Below are 21,554 nucleotides of genomic sequence, written 5' to 3'. Positions count from 1 at the left end.
CTCCAGGCCCTTGTTTCCAACACTTTTTATTACTTTCTAAACCGTCCCTCCCCAGACAGGCATTGATCTACACAGGTCCAGGAACTGGAGAGAAAGGCTCGGCTCAGCCCTTAGCACTAGAAATCCCTCTCAAACACATCCACCAGGCCTTCCTCAGTAATGCTAAGGTGGGACTAAAGCAGGAGGGGTGTGTGTTAAGTGTCGCAGGGTGCCAAGCCAAATGTTTTGGAGGAGCAAAAGCCTTGCCAGGGATAGGGAGCGGTAGGAGGCAGTGCAAGTGGCATCCAAATAAGAAATCCATCCCTAGGGAAGGAATGGGGGCCTGCAGAGAGGAAACAAGGAAGGAGTCAGTCCAAAGGAACGTAACCGAATCAGCGATCCTTCCCTCTAGACATCAGTCCCCGGGCAAGACTCATGCCAACCATTTGCTGTGATACAGGTGGTATCATTGGCCCAACTGGGCCAGAATCCTTCCCAGAAAAAGCAGGGAGAGCGGCAACCAAAGAAAGGCCGATCTGCACCGTTCCAGTCTGTTTGCAGCCTGGCAGGATGGAGGAATCCAGACAGTGTTCTCTTGCAGCCAGAAGGGAAGCCATGCAAGCGGCCGCCGTAGAAGGAAAGGAAGGCAGCTGAGCCACTCTGGATCTTGGGTCCAAATGTTTGATGCAACGGAGAGAGAGGCCTCCCTGCTCTTCATTTATCTCCCGACGGATGAGAAGTGGCCACAGGAGAGCCATCTGATACATTTTGTTCCAGTCAAGAGAGACAGCCAGGCCTCAGGAAAAAGGCTGTGGACCGGCGGCAGGTTTGGGCTGTGTTTTTATTCGTATGGACACAAAATCAAGCAGCGGTAATTAAAAAGAAAAAAACAGCAACTGTAAAGGAGGTGGGGTGTCCTGAAAAGGGGGGGAGGGACCTTGGCGTCCATTGCGCATTGCGAGGCTGTGCCGCCGTCTCCCCCCTTTCTCCAAAAACCAGGCCCCCCAAGTAGAGACGGGCAGAGCGCCAAGACGGGGGCAAAGCTCAGCTTGGCACAGCCGGCCACCGGCACAAAAGGCCTTCCTTTTCTCTGCGGCAAAATGGCCCAGCGGTGCTAGCCCTCCTGGCCAAAGTCTTCTGTGAACTTCTTGATCTTGAGGAGGTCCTCTGCGTTGACGGTGGGGCGAGTGGTGGCCAGCGAGCGCAGCATGTCCGACTGCAAGGGAAGAGAAGGAGTGTTTGGGAAGGCTCTTGTGAGGCGCAGTCCAAATCAGACTGTCCTCCAGAGTGCTGGGCGTTCCCAAACTTGCACCATGGACATCTGCCCTGGTCTCTGATGAGGGTCCAAGGCAGGGGATCTGGGGGTCCCAGGGAAGGCGGGCCTGCAGACGTTCCCACTCACCATGCAGACCACGGGTTCCAGGAGCTTGTCCCCCGGCACCTCCATCCAGGTCATCTCGATGGCGCCAGGGTCCCCCGGAGAACACGGGGTCAGCAGGTCATCCACTGTCACGCCGGGGGTCGTGCGGGAAGGGCCGCGGACCTGCAATGAGGACACAGATGACGAGAGGGGTCTCTTCAGGAGTCTGAACAGAAATGGAGCATAACACACACTGCTCTGGGGACTCCCAAGATATTCACTCCTGCAGGCAGAACTCTGCTTATGCTGCATTTCATCCACGGAATTCATATGGAAAGTGTAGAGCAACTTACACATCAGAAATACCGTTTTCCCAAAAATAAGACATCCTCAGGAAATAAGACCTAGTAGAGGTTTTGCTGAATTGCTAAGTATAAGGCCTCCCCCAAAAGTAAGACCTAGCAAAGTTTTTGTTTGGAAGCATGCCTGCTGAACAGAACATCAGAGTATGAAGGATCAGTAAATGTACGTACCATAGATAGTTGAATATGGAAATAATGGTAGTAATAAGAAATTCTTGATAGGATTCACAGTTTATCTGGTTATGCTGGTTTGTGGTGACAACTGTTGTACAGTATATAATAAGTGTTCATTTTTTGTTCAACAATAAATGTGAATTCTTCTTCATAGAAAAATAAGTCATCCCCTGAAAATAAGACCTAGCACAGCTTTGGGAGCAAAAATTAATATAAGACACTGTCTTATTTTCGGCGAACGGTATTAAATATTAACTAGGTATTTTTAATTACAAAATTGTGAGTCAAGCACTGAAAGGTTTAAATACGCATCACCCTGAGGAGAGTAAGCCAAAGCCTGTTAGAGTAAGTGGGCCAAAGCTAGTGTCGTTCTGAGGAGTGTGAGAGAAGCCTCAATATGAGAAAGCCTGGTGTAAGCTTTGGTGAGAGAAGCTCGAGGCTGAAGGCCTCATGTAAAAGCTCGTGTGTGAAGCTCCTGTGTAAGTTCTTTGTGAGAGGAGGCTCTGTGAGAGCGAAGCTGGTTATCTGAGAGATGCATGAAGGGGAGCAGATTCCTTTTGGCCCTCAGAAGCTCCTCAGATGTTTCCCAGAAAGTTCTGAGCCCAAAAGTGGAGGAGACAGGCCCAATGGGGCAGGGCCCACCAAGGACAGCAGTGCCCATGGCCCCACTCCACCCCATAAAGCAAAGACCTCTTCTCTCCACTCTGACCTTCTTGAAGTGGGTGGCCGACTGGACTTTGCGCACGGGCTGCATGAGGGCATCGCGTACAATGATGCTGATGTCGGCCCCCGAGTAGCCGTCCGTCTTGCGGGCCAGTTCATGGATGTTGGTGTCTGTCAGGCTGTGGGGCGTGTTGCCCAGGTGCAGCTTGAACATCTGGGCCCGGGCTGGCTCCTCCGGGAGAGGGATGTAGATGCGCTTCTCAAACCTGGAGGAAGAGAAGGAGGCAGCAGTGAAGAGGGCTCTGCAGAGAAAAAGGAGGAGCTCTCCACAGCTCTTGGTTCTTGAATGGGGGGCATTGAGAGCAGGCCGCCTTCTGGTGCAAGGAGAAGAAGTTTCAAAGGTTGATCTTAAAGCTAAGCAAAACTAACCTTGGAAAGAGCTATTTGGTCAGGTTTGCTTGTCTTGTGTTGGTTGAATTATGTCATGAGATAACAAACAGGGCAGAAAGGCTTTCAATCTAACCCCAATGAATGAAACCCACCTTCGCCGAATGGCAGCGTCCAAGACCCAGGGGATGTTTGTGGCGCCCAAGACCAGCGTCCCGTCGTTGTTGTTGCCGACGCCTGTCAGGAAAGAAGCCATTGCTACTACTAAGGCCTTGCTGGGGAAGGGACGGGTGGAGAGAGCAACTATCTGTATTGCCCTCCCTTTCAAACATCTCCTGACCTCCGCTGATGCCACCCACCCTGCATCTGCACCAGGAACTCCGTCTTGATCCGTCGCGCTGCTTCGCTCTCGTTCTCGTTCCGGGAGCCACACAGAGAGTCCACTTCGTCGATGAAGATGATGGAGGGCTTGTGCTGCCTGGCCAGCTCAAAGAGGTTCTTCACCAACCTGCGATGAGAGAGAAGAAGGTAAATGGGACGGTTCATGGCCACTTTTTAGGTGCAGAAGGCCACCCCAGAAGGCTAGCCCGCAAACTGTGGCTTCGAGGACCTGGCAATTCAACATCATAGACATTAGCCAGTGCATGGAGAAATAGAGCTATAGAGTCAGAAGAGAACCCTCCAAGGGCCAGCCAGTCCAACCCCAGGTGTGCCAGGCAGCAAGACCCTATGCGATCCCTCCTGACAGATGGCCATCCAACTTCATAATTAACAGGCGCATGGAGAAATAGGGCTATAGAGTCAGAAGAGAACCCTCCAAGGGCCATCCAGTCCAGCTCCAGGTCTGCCAGGCAGAAAGACCCAATCCAATCCCTCCCGACAGATGGCCATCCAACCTCATAATTAACAGGCATATGGAGAAATAGAGCTATAGAGTCAGAAGAGAACCCTCCAAGGGCCATCCAGTCCATCCCCAAGTCTGCCAGGCAGACAGACCCAATGCGATCTCTCCTGACAGATGGCCATCCAACCTCATAATTAACAAGCGCATGGAGAAATAGGGCTATAGAGTCAGAAAAGGACCCTCCAAGGGCCAGCCAGTCCAACCCCAGGTCTGCCAGGCAGAAAGACTCAATCCAATCCCTCCCGACAAATGGCCATGCAACCCCATAGACATTATAGCAGGCTCATGGGGAACTAGGGCTATAGTGCCAGACTCCCAGCATTGGCAAGACCTCAAGGGCCATCTAGACTGACTCCATTGTTCTGCCAGGAAGGAAAATACAATCTGATCCCTCCCAGTTGTCCCATCCCACTCCTTTCTGTGTCCATCCTACGAACTACTGAGGAAGAGAATGGCTGGGCCTCCTCATTTCACTCACTTCTCACTCTCTCCAAGCCACTTGGACACCAGGTCCGAAGAGGAGATGGAGAAGAAGGTAGAGTTGCTGGCTTCGGTGGCCACAGCTTTGGCCAGGTAGGACTTCCCAGTGCCTGGCGGGCCGAAGAGGAGGATCCCTCGCCACGGGGTGCGTTTCCCTGGTGCGAAAGAGGAGGAAATGGACTCAGTTGCCGCTCTCCAACATGGGGATCTCCCTGTGGCAAGGAAAGTCCTCCTTCTCACCCGTGAACAAGTGGGGGAACTTGATGGGGAGGATGACGGCCTCCTTGAGGGCCTCCTTGGCTCCCTCCAGACCGGCCACGTCATTCCATCTCACGTTGGGCTTCTCCATCACGATGGCACCTGCGAAGGACCAAGCAATGGCATGAGCGTGGCAATTTTTTGTTCTGGGAGACATTGACAGGATTGGGAAGTGGACATGGCTTACCCATCAGCTGCTCCTGCAGTTTCTTCTTCTCGGGGTTGTCCCCTTCGCTGTCGCTGTCACTCCTGGAAAAGTTTGTCAGAACAAAGAGAAGGGACACCTTAGAACCTCATACCTTACTGTCTTCTATGGGTCTGGCCCATAGGCCATTCTGTTGCCTCTCTGGGTGTTTTAGACTTCAACTCCCACCATTCCTAACAGCCTCAGGCCCCTTCCTTTTCCCCCTCCGCCGCTTAAGCGGCGGAGGGGGAAAAGGAAAGGGCCTGAGGCTGTTAGGAATGGTGGGAGTTGAAGTCCAAAACCCCTGGGGGGCCCAAGTTTTGCCTCTCCGTCCGCACCCTTTGCCATCATTCTGGGTTTCCTTGACGGGCTTCTTGCTCTGCTTCTCCTTGTTCCGCAAGTAGTCCTTCAGCTTCTCGGCCCGGTCCAGGTATTGCGCGCACTTCGCCCGGATGCTCTCCTTGGCCTTGTCGCTGTGCGCGTCGTCTGCAAGGTAAACAAAGCGGACTCTGAGAAAGGGACCCCCTCCCCAGGCCTGGCCTCCCACCTACTTTCACAGGCTTCAAGGGAATACAGAAGGAGATGGGCTCCCTGCCATGTGGACTCACACTTGATGGCGTGCAGGAAATACTCCACCGCATGCTGGTAGAGACGCAGGGCTTCCTCATAGTTCTTGGCCTTGTCCTCCTCCGTGGCTTTCGTGACCAAATCAATGGCTTTCTGGGAAAGGAAAGAAGGGAGTTTCAAAATGGGAGAGTTCAGGATCAGCAGAGAAGGCAACAGGGGGTCTTCTTTTTCTTCCAGCTAGGTCTATTTTGCTCTGGGCTAATAATAATAATAATCATCATCATCATCCAGTACATGTGGTCCCAGTGGTGATCAGCACACTGGGTGCCGTGCCAAAAGACCTCAGCCGGCATTTGGAAACAATGAACATTGACAAAATTACAATCTGTCAACTGCAAAAGGCCACCTTACTGGGATCTGCACACATCATCCAAAAATACATCACACAGTCCTAAACGCTTGGGAAGTGTTCGACTTGTGATTTTGTAATACGAAATCCAGCATATAGATCTCGTTTGCTGTGTCATACTATGTTGTTGTGTCGATGATGATGATGATGATAATAATAATAATAATAATATACTTTATTTTTGTACCCCGCCTCCATCTCCCTGAAGGTAAAAACAGCAGCCAAAATAAAACACATCAAAAGTTACAGTCACAAATATGAAAATTTTACACATTTACATAGTAAGAAATTTAAAATCATAACCATAGTAAAACATGAATTTGGCACCCAAGTAAAGGTAGTAAAAACAAACTGGGCAAAGTGCATCGAGTGAGTTTTGTAAACACATGGTAGTTGACTAAGTGCTACAAACAATGAGAGAGCAACTTGGGGTGGGGCGGACCCTATGGCTATATCAAACTAATAGAACAAGGAAAAGTGCAACAGATAAGGAAATGGGCACCGGTACGAATGTTGACTAGTTATTCCTAGTTACTCCTGTGATGCTGCTTTTTGAGTAGAATTATTGGGATTATCATCACCATTATCATCATCATCATTACTATAATAATGATAGTAATATAATTATTATTACGTAATTATTATTACATTTTATAGTTGCCCTTGGTTGCCCAATGGGTTAAACCCTTGTGCTGGCTGGACTGCTGATTGAAAGGGTGGGGGTTCGAATCCAGGGAGCGGAGTGAGCAGTCTGTCAGCTCCAGGTTCCTATATGGGGACATGAGAGAAGCCTCCCACAGGATAGTAAAACATCCGGGCATCCCCTGGGCAATGTCCTTGCAGACGGCCAATTCTGCTGTTTCTCAAGTCACTCCTGACATGAAAAAAAATTACATTTTGTAATACGATTTTTGTTCCTGGGTTATAAATGTCATTTCCTAATTGGTTCTATCATAAAAAAAACATGGAAAAAAGTGTACTAAACTTCAGAAACTTGGCTTCTGTGGGGGGGACATCCTGCAGCATCACATTATGCTCTAGTTTTATCCATCAAGTCTCAACAAAGTTTGTGGCAGCCACAAAAACGAAGTTTCTGGAGGAGAACAATTACCGTCAAAGTAAGGACCGCACAATTAAACAGGAAATAACACTTTCAAACCAAGAACAGAACATTTTTCAATTTTTGTTACATAGTGTGATTATCATTATCACTTCCCTCTCTTCATCAAGCGGCGCACAGACATCAAAAGCAATTAAAAAACCTATGGTATATAAATAAATATCAAAATAGAGTTGAACCTGACATTGTTAAAACAAATCACATAAAGTCATTAAAAACGTTAAAAGTCATTTTGCAAAATGGCAACAAAGAGCAGGGAAGCAGTTATTAAAGAGCGTGTGTAATAATAAAGGAAAATACTGGTTGACTTAGGCGTGTGTTTCTTTGTAAAATTAAGATGTTGCTTTTCATAGGGCGGTCTGCACCATAAAATGGATAGGTTTTGGCTTCTGGAGGAGCTTCCAAGGCCTCAAGCGGGGAGTGTCCCTTTAAGTCCAGCTTCTGTTTCTCCATTAAGGATTAAGGAGAGGCACCTGGGAGCCTGCAAAGAGCTCTTCCAACCTGGGCTTTTGGTTGTTTATGAGAATTTGTGATGCTCTCCTGGCACAATTTTAATTTCTCCCGGAGCAATTGTTCCTTTCCAAGTTCATCTGACATTAAACCAAACGAAGATTTCTTCAGAGCAGAAGGAAAGAGCACTTCCAGGCCTCAAGAACAAAAGAGGTATGGTTGAAAACGCTTCACAAGGCCTTACTTTGAGTTCTTCTGCATCGGTGTCTTTAGATATTTTGCCCTTTTGTTTAGGGTTTGTAGCAAACCATTTCTATCCACAAATGCAACAACAGTCCAACGTAATATATGTGTTTTTATCTGGAATGGCATCATAGAAATGTGCCTGTGGAGGCTGAGCAAAAGGGCTACCTCTCTTTCCTCAATTAATCTCATTTGTCTCCTTAGTATAGGATTCCTTTCCTTCCTATAGATAAACCCTCCTCCAGGTTAATGAATAAGTTTAAATCTTATCTCGATTTGTTCTCCAGGGAGAAGAGGGCAGCCATTTTAGTCCCCAATGCATATAACTGCATTATATGTTTTGCAATTGTATTTTATTTATAAATCGTTTGGCAGATGTTGAATTAGGCCTTTTATATATGTGTGTGTTTGTGTGTGCATGTAAGTATGTGTATGCATATGTGTGTATATATACATATGCTGCTGGGAAGTTGTGGGTTTGATGTTAACAACAGCATTAATTGTATTTTTACCCACCTCTCCTGATGGCTTTATATTTAAAATTTAGCGTTTAAATGAAATTTTGAGTTTATTTTAACTTTGTAGTCATGAGATAAGTATTTAATTGTGGGTTTTTTTTTAAATTGTTGTGTCTGCCTTGTTTCTAAATTTGTATTGGGTCAAGTCATTAAATTGTTAAACCACCTTAAGTCCATATGAGGACAATGGTAGGATACAAATAAAGATAATAATAATAGGTATACAAACATTATTATTACTGGGTTGTTGTGTGTTTTCCAGGCTGTATGGCAATGTTCCAGAAGTATAATTCTGGAGCATGGCCATACAGCCCAGGAAACACACAACAAGCCTGGCCATAATATAAACATATACATACACACAAGTATATACATTAGTATTGTATTTCTTCAGTTCTAAGGCACACTTTTTTCCTTCTGTAAACACACGTAAAAACTGGGTGCATCTTAGAATTGCAGGTGATATATATAATAGAATATATATATTGAAAGCTTCCTTTTCCCCCCGTTAGTCGTACCGAAATTATCTGTTTATGTATAGATGTATTTGTGTGACTGTGTGTATACATACATATACATACACACATTATATGTGTGTGTGTATATGTGTGTATATATACAGTAGAGTCTCACTTATCCAAGACTCGCTTATCCAAGGTTCTGGATTATCCAAGGCATTTTTGTAGTCAATGTTTTCAATATATCGTGATATTTTTGTGCTAAATTCATAAATATAATAATTACAACATAACATTACTGCGTATTGAACTACTTTTTCTGTCAAATGTGTTGTATAACATGATGTTTTGGTGCTTAATTTGTAAAATCATAACCTAATTTGATGTTTAATAGGCTTTTCCTTAATCCCTCCTTATTATCCAAGATATTCGCTTATCCAAGCTTCTGCTGGCCCGTTTAGCTTGGATAAGTGAGACTCTCTCTATATATACATACTTGTATGTATGTATCTGTTTAGATAAATATAAATTGAAAGCTTTCTTTTTCACTGTTGTACTAAAACTATCTATTTATGTACAGATGTATTTGTGTGCGCATGTGCATATATAATATATATGTATATCTATTACATATGTGTGTATATTATATATGTGTATCTATTATATATGTGTGTGCATATATATGTGTGTGTGTGTATATATATTTTATTATGTTTGTGTATATATTTTATTATGTTTGTGTATATATCTGCCCATATTTGTGTGGCCCGTTTAACTTGGATAAGTGAGACTCTATATATATATATATATATATACATACTTGTATGTGTGTATCTGTTTACATAAATATAAATTGAAAGCTTTCTTTCTCACTGTTGTACTGTAATTGTTTATGTACAGATGTATTTGTGTGCGCATGTGTATATATAATATATATGTATATATACATATGTATGTGTGTGTGTGTGTGTGTGTGTATATATATATATATATATATATATTATATGTGTGTGCATATATATGTGTGTGTGTATATATTTTTTTATTAAGTTTGTGTATATATCTACCCATATTTGTGGCCCGTTTAACTTGGATAAGTGAGACTCTCTCTCTATACATATACATACTTGTATGTGTATATCTGTTTATATAAATATTGAAAGCTTTCTTTTTCACTGTTGTACTGAAATTATCTGTTTATGTATAGATGTATTTGTGTGCGCATGTGTATATATAATATATATGTATATATACATATGTATATGTGTATATCTATTATCTATGTGTATATCTGTTTATATATGTGTATGTATTATATATGTGTGTATATTATATTAGTGTATTATATGTGTGTGCATATATATGTGTGTGTGTGTGTGTGTGTATATGTATATATATATATATATATTATGTTTGTGTATATATCTGCCCATATTTGTTTCCAAAAAGTGCCAAATCCACACACACACAAATTTGGAAAAAATGAATTGTTGCTGTTATTGTTGTTATCCTGTCAAAACAAATCCCGTTGGCATTCCAGAGCCAAAGAAGGCATCCTCCTCCGCATGTTTCCTTTTGTAAAATATGTCCAAGAGAATTTTGAAAACAATTTCCTCACAGATTTGTGTGTAAAGAGATACACACATATAATATATGTATCTTTGTGGGCCTACGTCTTGCCAGGCACTGTCCTTTGACGGCGCCATAGAAATAATCAACAAAACGGAGGCGGAGGGCCTGGGCTCGCCTTTCCCGATGAAATTCCAGGGAAGGCCGCAAAGCCGGGGACTCGCGTAGACTGGTGGCCGGGGAAGGGGGGAAGGTTGGTGGCGGCCTTACCTGGAGGGCGGACGTTGTCATCGCATCTCCTCGCTGCGGCGCTGAAACAAAAGCAGAGCGAGGCCGGAGCCTCCGAGGAAGCGGCGAAGGAAGGAAGAAAAGGCCTCAAAGCCGGGGAAAGCAGCAGCAGTAGGACCCGACTGTGCCTTCAGACTACAGCTCCCAGGATGCCGCGCGGAGGGTGACGTCACTTCCCAACAAGGTTTGGAGCCTGGCACTCTGCGCATGTGCGGAGTCTGGAGCAAATAGCCTGACCTTTATTGTTGTGATGACACTATGTAACACTATGATCTTTGTTCCTGGGTTTTCAATGTAATTTCCTAATTGGTTCTATCATAAAGACATGGGAGAAAGTAGATTAAACTGCAAAAACTTTGTCTTTGCAGGTATGGGCAAACTTGGGCCCTCCAGGTGTTTTGGACTTCAACTCCCACAATTCCTAACAGCCGGTAGGCTGTTAGGAATTGTGGGAGTTGAAGTCCAAAACACCTGGAGGGCCCAAGTTTGCCCATGCCACACTTACATTATATTTATTATATTTATTATTATTATTATTATTATTATTATTATTATTATTATTATTATTATTATTTATATACAATTTTGCGGGACATCCTGCAACATCATATTATATTGTTATTATATTTATTATATTACTATTATTGTGTTATCGAAGGCTTTCATGGCCGGAATCACTGAATTGCAGTGAGTTTTCCAGCCTGTCTGGCCATGTTCCGGAAGCATTCTCTCCTGACGTTTCACCCACATCGATGTCAGGCATCCTCAGAGGTAGTGAGGTCTGTTGGAAACTAGGCAAGTGGGGTTTATATATCTGTGGAATGATATCCAGGGTGGGAGAATGTTGCAATTGGCCAGCTTGATTAGCATTGAATAGCTAATAGCATTGCATATTCAATGCTTATCAAGGTGGCCAATTGCAACATACACACTTGCCTCAAGCAGACAAGAGTTCGTTCTGCCAGCACATTATTGTTGTTGTCATTATTATTATTATTATTATTATTATTATTATTATATTTATACCCCACTTTATCTCCCAGAAGAGGACTCAGTATTCCCCCGTCCATTGTTCAAGAATCTTACTTTCTGGATACAGATAGCAAATCCTGTTGATGTGGGTGAACTATAACTCCCAACCTTTGAGTTCAGTCTACTCGAAACCCCACCGGTATTCAAAGTTTGGCAAGTTGGGTATGTGTGGTAAGTTTATTAGTTCCATGACCAGTTTGGTATAGAGTACTCTCTGAGTGTTGGTAAACTATGGAATACAATATTATACTACAAATAATACAATATAGTAATATTAATTATATATTTTATATACAGTAGAGCCTCACTTATCCAAGCCAAACGGGCCGGCAGAAGCTTGGATAAGCGAATATCTTGGATAATGAGGGATTAAGGAAAAGCCTATTAAACATCAAATTAGGTTATGATTTTACAAATTAAGCACCAAAACATCACTTTATACAACAAATTTGACAGAAAAAGTAGTTCAATACGCAGTAATATTATGTTGTAACTACTGTATTTACGAATTTAGCACGAAAATATCTCGATATATTGAAAACATTGACTACAAAAATGCCTTGGATAATCCAGAACCTTGGATAAGCGAGGCTTAGATAAGTGAGACTCTACTGTATATATATTTCGTTTCAGGAGCAACTGGAGTTGCTTCTGGAGTGAGAGAATTGGCCGTCTGCAAGGACGTTGCCCATGGGACGCCTGGATGTTTTGATGTTTTTACCACCCTTGTGGGAGGCTTCTCTCATGTCCCTGCATGGAGCTGGAGCTGATAGAGGGAGCTCATCCACACTCTCCCTGGGTGGGATTCGAACCTGGCAGCCTTCAGGTCAGCAAACTCAACCTTCAAGTCACAAGGCTTTTATCCCCTGGGCCACTGGAGGCTCCTTATATATTAAATATTATATTTAATATATATTAAATGTAATACTAATAAGATTACCATATAATGATATAGTACAATATAGTAATTTAATGCTTATATTGTGCTATGCTAATATTATATTGTATGTTCATTTGATTTGTAAGCCACTCTGAGTCCCCTTCGGGGTGAGAAGAGCGGGATATAAAAGTAGTAAGTAAATAAATAAAATAAACTACAACTCCCAGAATTCAAAAACAGCCCCTCCAACTCCACCAGTATTCAATGTTGGCCATGTACGGTAAGTAGTGTGCAAAGTTTGGTGCAAATCCATTGTGGGCTAGGTTCTTTGATTAACAAAATCTTTTTCCTCTCAAACAGCCAAACGTCGGAAGGAGACTCGAACTGTCAAAACACCTTTTATTATACACAGGATAAAGGCTAACAAGTTTGCCCTTAGTCACCGTTTCCATTGTAATGTACAATACTATACAGTTGTGTTAACTCTGGGGCTGAGAAGTGCGTCCATAGGGTTGCCTTGAACTATTTATTACTCTTCTCGCCGCTCGGTTTGACTCCAGCATTTGAGAGAGAGACAGACAGAAAAAGAAGTCCTTCTTGCATATAAATACCATTTACAAAGAATACAAAAATAAAGTTGCTTGTACGTTTTCGAGGGGCTGTGGCAGTTAATACGGGACTGTGCCTTTTTTTTGTAATGCTCACGGGTGAATATATTATTAAACTGTACACACAGATCGAGAGAGACAGACACTCGCCTCTTTCACGCAGCATAGAGACAGGCAGGGAGCTGTAGTGGTTTCTGTGCAAAAAAGGTCTCTGCACAAGGAAGCCTCTTCTTTGGCACTGTAAACCAGGCATGAGCAAACTTGGGCCCTCCGGGTGTTTTGGACTCCAACTCCCACAATTCCTAACAGCCTACCGGCTGTTAGGAATTGTGGGAGTTGGAGTCCAAAACACCCGGAGGGCCCAAGTTTGCTCGTGCCTGCTGTAAACGCTCAACCCACGAGACCTTCAAGGAGAAACGGCTGCAGGACAAAGGGATAGTGCTTTCAGAAAGGTCCTGAACTAGACCCTGGTTGGTGCCACCAAGGGTAGAGTGTCCCAGGAGTGGGTGGCCTCAGGTGGATCCTTAAGGCCTCTTTCCATAAGAGGCAGAACGAAGGGCCTCTAAACGCCCGCCAATGCCTCTTTCTAAACCTCTTCTGACGTCAGACACCTTCCTTGCCTTCCATCCTTCCTTCCTACCTTCTATTATCTGCCTTCCTTCTTTCTATCCTTCATTCCTGCTTGCCTTGCTTGCTTTTCCTTGCCTTCCTTCTTTCTCTTCCCTTCTTGGGTTGTTGTATGTTGTATGGCCATGTCTCAGAAGCATTCTCTCCTGACGTTTCACCCACATCTATGGCAGGCATCCTTAGAAGTTGTGAGGTCTGTTGGAAACGAGACACGTGGGGTATATCTCACAACCTCTGAGGATGCCTGCTGTAGATGTGGGCGAAACGTCAGTAGAGAATACTTCCGGAACATGGCCAGACAGCCCGGAAAACAAACAACCCTTTGATCCTGACCATGAAAGCCTTCAACAACATATCTTCCCTTTGGGCTGTTGTATATTTTCCGGGTTGTATGGCCGTGTTCCAGAAGTATATTCTCCTGACGTTTCAACCACATCTATGGCAGGCATCCTCAGAGACTGTGAGGTCTGTTGGAAACAAGGCAAGTGGGGTATATCCTACAACCTCACAACCTCTGAGGATGCCTGCCATAGATGTGGGCGAAACGTCAGGAGAGAATGCTTCCGGAACATGGCCATACAGCCCGGAAAACATACAAGAACCCTGTGATCCTGGCCATGAAAGCCTTCGATTCGCATCTTTCCTTGGGGCTGTTGTATGTTTTCTGGGCTGTATGGCCATGTTATTATCTCCTGACGTTTCGCCCACATCTATGGCAGGCATCCTCAGGTTGTGATGTACAGCCCGGAAAATATACAACCCTGTGATCCTGGCCATGAAAGCCTTCGACTCACATCTTCCCTTGGGGTTGTTGTATGTTTTCCGGGCTGCACGGCCATGTTCCAGAAGTATTCTCTCCTGACGTTTTGCCCACATCTATAGCAGGCATCCTCAGAGGTTGTGAGTTACAGCCCGGAAAACATACAATGCTGTGATCCCAGCCATGAAAGCCTTTGACAACACATCTTCCCTTCTCGTCTTCCTTCTTGCGTTCTTACCTTCCCTCTATTTCTTCCCTTCTTCTCCAAACTGCAATAAATATCCACAACGCCATGCCAATAATTTGATTGCAGCCCTTAAGGAGCTTAGCCTTTCCACAGCAGCAGGCCCAGCTCAGCATTCCACCCAACCCCATGTATTTGGTTCTCATCAGCCTAAACTAGCTGATGGAACACAGGAAACATCTGAAAGGGAGCCTGTGGATCTGAGAAGCAATAGGCTCCAAGGACCATTGACCAATTTCCCCAGCAGTGAGGGCCACGAGCCCCATCACCAAGGGCTGCTCTGTGCCCCATGGACACTGCGTCCTGCACAGGACTCGGGCGGAAACAGGGGTCTCTTTCTTAGGCACGTAACACACTTTCCCTCCTGCCCCCCTCCTCCAACAATGCATTTTGGCACAACTCTGGGCTCACAACCGCAACTCTACTCCATCCCACGCTGAGGGCTACGTCTCCTACGTTTCCTCCATTGGCCTTCTCTATCACCTCAACACGATCAGCGTTTCCTGCACAACAAGGACAGGATCTTTGTGTCCCAGAATATCACTGATTTGCAAAAACAAAAGAAGACTGTCTAGTCCTCCTCACACAGAACACAACCCACCCCCACATTGAGTGCAAGTGCTATTTTCTGGATCCTCACAACACCTCACAACATTGCTTCCTGCAATGAGAGTTGAGACTCAAAAGCAAAAGGCATAAGAAACCTCCAAAGGAAACTCAGTAAAAAGAGAGGCTGAGACTCAGGAAAGAAAGAGGGAGTTGTCTCCCTTAAGTTGGCAGAATAAGACTTTGCTTTTATCCCTTCCAAGGCTCTGCCTTCTCTTTTGGTCTCAAAAATAGTCACAATCTCTGTCCTCCTGACCACTGGGATCACAGAGTTGGAAGAGACCACATGGGCCATCTAGTCCCACCCCCTGGCAGGCAGGAAAAGCACAATCAAAGCAATCCCAACAGATGGCCAACTAGCCTCTGTTTAAAAGCTTCCAAGGAAGGAACCTCCATAAGTCTCTGAGGCAGTGAGTTCCACTGTTGAAGAGCTCTTACAGTCAGGAAGTTCTTCCTAATGTCCAGGTGGGATCTCCTTTCCTGTCATTTGAACTCATTGCTTCATATCCTAGCGACAGCAGAAAACAAGCCTGCACCCTCTTCCTCATGACACCCTTTCACATATTTATACATGGCTCTCATGTCTCCTCTCAACCTTCTCTTCTGGAAGCTAAACAGACCCAGATCAATAAACCAGGGGAAAGGCTGCTTTTACCCTTTTTTTGGAGGTCCCTGCAAGAAAGTGAGCCCCACCGTAGACCAGGCACAGCACTGGCCCTTTGTTCTGCAGCCCTCCTTCCGGCCCCAAAGGCACTTTTGGTGAGTGATACGGGAAACATGGCTTCTTGAGACCCGAAGATGGGAGCTGACCGAGGGCCTGCCCTCAGGGCCCGGCTCCCAGCGAATAATCGGATGGCGAGGGCATCTGTCCCTTCCTTTCCCTTCCCTTCCAGCGTCCATTGCTCCTCTTTCGGGAAGGCGGTCCTTCCCCCGAAGCCCTTCTTCTGCCGCTGCCCCTCGGGGGCCCCACTAAGGCACTGAGGCGTCAAAGGGAGGGAAGAAGGAAGGGAGGAGCAGGGATCGGCAAAGGCAGGAGTCGGTGCCGCTTTGTGGCTGGTGCCGCCCTCAAAATCGCCTGCTACACCAGGAGGCCCATGCGGGTCACTTTGGCCGAGAGGAACGTGTGCATCACAAAGACAATGGGCTTCGGGCAGGAATGGAGCTCCAGCGCCTGAAGAAAGAGGAACAACCAAGTCATTTGGAGTCAATGCATTGAAGCAAGAGCAAGAGCAGGTTTAAACCACCTTCAGATCAAAGTGAGATTTTGATTAAAGGACTAGGGGAAGATACACTTCTTATTAAGAAAATTAGATAGCAGAGCAGGCATGGGAAAACTTTGGCCCTCCCTCCATGCGATATCAAGGAAGAAACCCAGGCATGGTTAGTGTAGAGTCTCCTCAAAAGGTTTTTGAAGAAGAGGCTGGATGGCCATCTGTCAAGAGGAATTGGATAGTGCCTTCCTGCCTTGAAAAAAGGAGTTGGGCTGCTTGGCTCTCTTTGGGGGTCCCCTCCAACTCTAGGAGTCCATGGTACAATATTATTTATATATTTATTTGCGACATTTATATCCCGCCCTTCCCACCCCAAAGGGGACTCAGGGTGGCTCACAAGTCATATGTACATACAATATATTATATTATTTATATAGCACAATACAGGCATTATATATTACTATATTGTAGGTAAAGTTGCGGCTGGTGGGGACGAGAGAGAGGGCCTTCTCCGCTGTGGCCCCCCGCCTCTGGAACTCACTCCCGAGGGAGATTAGACAGGCCCCCACCCTCCTTGCCTTTCGAAAAAGCCTTAAAACCTGGCTTTTCCAGAGGGCCTTCGATGACTAATTTTTGGGGGTTGATTTGTCTGCCCATTTAATTTAATTAGAGAGTGTTCTGCCATGATTATTGATACCTTGCTGAGTACTTCTGCCACGAAGCTACAGAAGCCCTCTATTTCGGCCTAGAACTGTTTTATCTCCTTGTTTTTAACATGTGATGTATGTATTGATTGTATGACTGCTTTTCATGTTTGATTTTACAATGTGTAATTTGTCACTCTTTTTATTATTGTTGTGAGCCGCCCCGAGTCCCCTCGGGGAGATGGGGCGGGATATAAGAATAAATTTTTTATTATTATTATTATTATTATTATTATTATTATTATTATTATTATTGTACTATAACACTATATTGTAATATTAGTAATATTACAAGTAATATAAATATACCATTATAATAGTGTATAATTATTATATTGTATTACATTATAATATTATTAATATTATACGCATATACAATATATTAGGAGCCCCGGTGGCGAAGTGCATTAAAGTGCTGAGCTGCTAAACTTGCAGACCGAAAGGTCCCAGGTTCAAACCCCGGGAGCAGCGTGAGCGGCCGCTGTTAGCTCCAGCTCCTGCCAACCTAGCAGTTTGAAAACATGCCAATGTGAGTAGATCAATAGGTACTGCTCCGACGGGAAGGTAACGGCGCTCCATGCAGTCATGCCGGCCACATGACCTTGGAGGTGTCTACGGACAACGCCGGCTCTTCGGCTTAGAAATGGAGATGAGCTTCAACCCCCAGTCAGACATGACTGGACTTAACGTCAGGGGAAACCTTTACCTTTACCTACAATATATTACATTATTAGTATAGCACAGGGGTCCCCAAACGAAGGCCCGGGGGCCACATGCGGCCCATCGAAGCCATTTATCCGGCACCCACAGCACAAAGGCAGAAGGGAGTTGGGCTAGATGACCCAAGGGTTCGGTTCTCTTCCAATTATTATATTATGTCACGACGACATTGTATGACACAGCAAACAAGATAGTTATACTGGATTTCGTATCACAAAATCACAAGTTGAATACTTTCCAAGTAGTAGTAGTAGTAGTAGTAGTAGTAATTATTATTATTATTAACATTGAGGCTGGGAGGCCATCTGTCAGGGGTGCTTTGCTTGTGCTTTTGGTGCCCAAAGGGAGAAGGGGACTGGACTCAATGGCCCAAAGGGTCTCTATTTATTATTATTATTATTATTATTATTATTATTATTATTATTATTATTATTATTATTATTAACTATAGTCCGGCCCTCCAACGATCCAAAGGATCGTGAACTGCCCCCCTGTTTAAAAAGTTTGGGGATCCCTGGTATAGCATAATATTATTATATATTGTTATATTGGCACAGGAAACATGGTGGAATGATGTCTTCCTGCCCCCTTATTCATTCTGTCTCAGAATGGCAGTTATTCCTTATTGTTGTTGTTGTTATGCAGAGGCTAAATGGCCATCTGTCAGGAGGGCCTGGATGGTGCCTGCCTGGCAAAGAGCAGATAGATTTAGGGGACCCCTTCCAACTCTAGAAATCTGTGGTTCTATATTATCACTATTAAGAAAAGGCTGGCTGGCCATCTGTTGGGAGGGCTTGAACGGTGCCTTCCTGCCTGGCAAAGACTAGATGGCCTTTGGGGGTCCCTTCCCACTCTAGGACTCAATGTCCATGATCACTCTGAGATGGGCGGCCCACTCACCAGCTCCCCCTCCGGTCCCCCGAAATCCAGGTAGAGGTTCCTGAGGCCGTCGTCCGCAGACATCCGCAGCTTCTCAAAGGGATACCGGAAGAGGACGCTGGAGGAGCCTCCTGCCTCCTCCTTGGAAATGGTGAAGCCGTTCTCGTAGTGGACCCTGAGGCGGACCTCCTGGTTGTTCCAGACGCAGCCTGGGAAGGGATGAATATAAGGAGGCAGTGAGCCAAAGGTAAACAACGGCCTTTCAGATGTTACTGCTCTGTGGCCGCACAGCCAGCACAACCAATGTCTGGGAAGGCTGGGAGCTGCAGTGCAGAACCCTCTTTGCCCATCTGTGGCCCTCGCCCAAGTCAAGCTTCCACATCCAGTGGAAAAGAAAGGAGACCTCTTTCTCTGCCTGAAACCATGGGGACTCTCTGCTGTTTTGAAATCAGAGCCCAAGATCAGCGGAACTAGAGCTCAGACAAGGAGTTGCAATTCCAAGCACCCTGAATGGAGTCCCTATAATTCTATCTTAATACTTCTTTTAATGTTTGTAAGTTGTAGGTTTGAAATTGTAATTTGTACTGTTTTTAGTATTGTGAGCTACTTTGAGTCTCCTTTCAAAGAATAAAACAGGATATAAATATAATAATAATAATAGGGTTGTTGTATGTATTCCAGGCTGTATGGCCATGTTCCAGAAGCATTCTCTCCTGACGTTTCGCCCACATCTATGGCAGGCATCCTCAGAGGTTGTAAGGCATGGAGAAACTAGGCAAGGAAGGTTAATATATATCTCTGGAGAGTCCAGGGTGTGAGAAGAGTTCTTTGTCAGTTGGAAGTCAGCATGAATGTTGCAGTTAATCACCTTAATTAGCATTGGAAAGAACATGGCCATACAGCCCGGAATACATACAACAACCCTGTGATCCCGGCCATGAAAGCCTTCGACATCACAATAATAATAATGATCTAACTCCAGGACAAACAGGTCCCTGTGTTCACAGCTGCACTCTGTGCGCTCAGTGTCCTAAAAGTCTGCAACTAAAAAGTGAACAGCATAATTGTATTATAATTATAATATTATAATTGTGTATTTGTATTACATGCAATATTACTAATAATATTGCAATATAGTCATATAGTGCTTATATAATATATAATGCTTATGTAGTGCTTATATTGTGCTATACTAATATAATTTATTGTATGTATATATACCCTGTTCCCCCAAAAATAAGACATCCCCAGAAAATAAGACCTAGTAGAGGTTTTGCTGAATTGCTAAATATAAGGCCTCCCCCAAAAGCAAGACCTAGCCAAGTTTTTGTTTGGAAGCATGCCCAACGAACAGAACCCCATAGCATGTAGGATCAGTAAATGTATGTACCATAGAGTGTTGTACATGGAAATAATGGTAGTAACAAGAAATTCTTGATAGGATTCACAGTTTGTTTGATTATGTTGGTTTGTGATGACAACTACTGTATAGTATATAATAAATGTTCATTTTTTTGTTCAACAATTAATGTGAATTCTTCTTCATGGAAAAATAAGACATCCCCTGAAAATAAGACCTAGCGCATGTTTGGGAGCAAAAATTAATATAAGATACTGTCTTATTTTCAGAGAAACACGGTAGCTTGTAAGCCGCCCTGAGTCCCCTTCGGGGTGAGAAAGGCAGGATATAAATGTCGCTAATAAATAAATAATAAATAATTCTCAGCAATCCCTTTAAATAAGAGGCAGTTTCTACTGAAATACTGGATCATTCTCAATGTATCATTTTCAATCAAGGCTTTTGGAATATGGATTATTTTGCTTCTGTTTCCATGGAGCCCCAGAAGAGAGGCCTTTCTGATGCTGAGCTTGCAACCAGGGAGCCTTACCTGCACTAAAGAGCTGCCGCTCCCCACAAACGCTAGAGGGAGCCCGAGGCCCACCAAAATGCCATGAAAAGCTGAATCCTCCCACAACAGCCAGGACCAAGGAGAAATATGTCTACACAAGGCTGCACTGACCTAAGGACACCTCCTTGATGAGCTCTGCAGCAGTGTGGCAGCCTTGCACCAGGATGCGGGTCCAGGAGGAGAGGTCCCGATGAGTCTCCACGCGGAAGATGTGCATCTCGATGCCTTGCCGGGAACCCGTCCGTGTGGCAAAGGTCAGCTCCGAGCCCAGGCAGGGCGACCGAGAGCCAGAGTGGACCAGCCTGGAGGAAGAGGAAGAGGAGAGAAGGGCCTTAGTCAAGAAATGGGCAGGGGAGGAAGGGTCTTGAAAGCCCTCTCTGAACCGCCCATCTAAACCAGTGGTCCCCAACCTTTGGTCTTCCAGGTGTTTGGGACTTCAGCTCCCACAATTCCCATCAGATGGTGAGCTGGCTAGGATTTCTGGGAGTTGAAGTCCATAAGACAGTGATGGCCAACCTATGACACGCGTCAGCACTGACACGCCTAGCCATTTTTGCTGACACGCTGCTGCATGCAGATTGATTGGATGACTATGTCTTTTGTGGCCAAATTTGGTGTGGTTTGGTCCAGTGGTTTTGTTGTTTACTCCATGAGAATTATGCACATTACATATATATATATATATATATATATATATATATATATATATATACACATACACACACACACATACATACACACACACACACACACACACACACACACACACACACATACATACAGTAGAGTCTCACTTATCCAACATAAACAGGCCGGCAGAACGTTGGATAAGCGAATATGTTGGATAATAAGGAGAAACTAAGGAAAAGCCTATTCAACATCAAATTAGGTTATGATTTTACAAATTAAGCATCAAAACATCATGTTATACAACAAATTTGACAGAAAAACTAGTTCAATACTCAGTAATGCTATGTAGTAATTTTTGTATTTATGAATT

At 44.6% G+C, this 21,554-nt stretch overlaps 2 protein-coding genes across 2 annotated transcripts in view; both read right to left on the bottom strand.

Moving 5' to 3' along the window:
• Window positions 1–10: 10 nt before the first annotated feature.
• On the bottom strand, window positions 11–10,535 carry vps4a (vacuolar protein sorting 4 homolog A). The gene is made up of 11 exons (XM_003228420.4): window positions 10,356–10,535; window positions 5,360–5,471; window positions 5,090–5,237; window positions 4,755–4,816; window positions 4,550–4,669; window positions 4,308–4,464; window positions 3,285–3,433; window positions 3,081–3,162; window positions 2,585–2,804; window positions 1,382–1,522; window positions 11–1,195 (listed from the first exon to the last, which is right to left on the bottom strand). Exons 1-11 carry the CDS (start codon window positions 10,374–10,376, stop codon window positions 1,094–1,096), a joined length of 1,314 nt encoding a protein of 437 aa, XP_003228468.1. The 5' UTR covers window positions 10,377–10,535; the 3' UTR covers window positions 11–1,093.
• A 2,135-nt stretch (window positions 10,536–12,670) lies between these two features.
• Window positions 12,671–21,554, bottom strand: part of sntb2 (syntrophin beta 2) — a 29,331-nt gene continuing 20,447 nt past the window's right edge. Inside the window, exons 5-7 of the mRNA XM_062961620.1 lie at window positions 20,666–20,856; window positions 18,666–18,853; window positions 12,671–16,301 (exon numbers count right to left, since the gene is read on the bottom strand). Of these exons, the coding sequence (XP_062817690.1) occupies window positions 16,209–16,301; window positions 18,666–18,853; window positions 20,666–20,856 (472 nt within the window). The 3' untranslated portion in view covers window positions 12,671–16,208. The remainder of the gene's footprint in view (window positions 16,302–18,665; window positions 18,854–20,665; window positions 20,857–21,554) is intronic.

This window comes from Anolis carolinensis, unplaced genomic scaffold (genome assembly GCF_035594765.1).
Source record: "Anolis carolinensis isolate JA03-04 unplaced genomic scaffold, rAnoCar3.1.pri scaffold_9, whole genome shotgun sequence".
Taxonomy (NCBI): Eukaryota; Metazoa; Chordata; class Lepidosauria; order Squamata; family Dactyloidae; genus Anolis; species Anolis carolinensis.
Note: the sequence above shows the minus strand (reverse complement) of the source record. Positions and strands in the feature narration are given on the sequence as shown.

Excerpts from the sequence above, each read along its gene's own strand:
- vps4a (XM_003228420.4), bottom strand. The coding sequence starts at position 10,376 with ATGACAACGTCCGCCCTCCAG. Across the intron at positions 5,238-5,359 it reads TTTCCTGCACGCCATCAAGT|ACGACGCGCACAGCGACAAG; the intron begins GTGAGTCCACAT and ends TTTACCTTGCAG. Across the intron at positions 4,465-4,549 it reads GTTCCCCCACTTGTTCACGG|GGAAACGCACCCCGTGGCGA; the intron begins GTGAGAAGGAGG and ends CTTTCGCACCAG.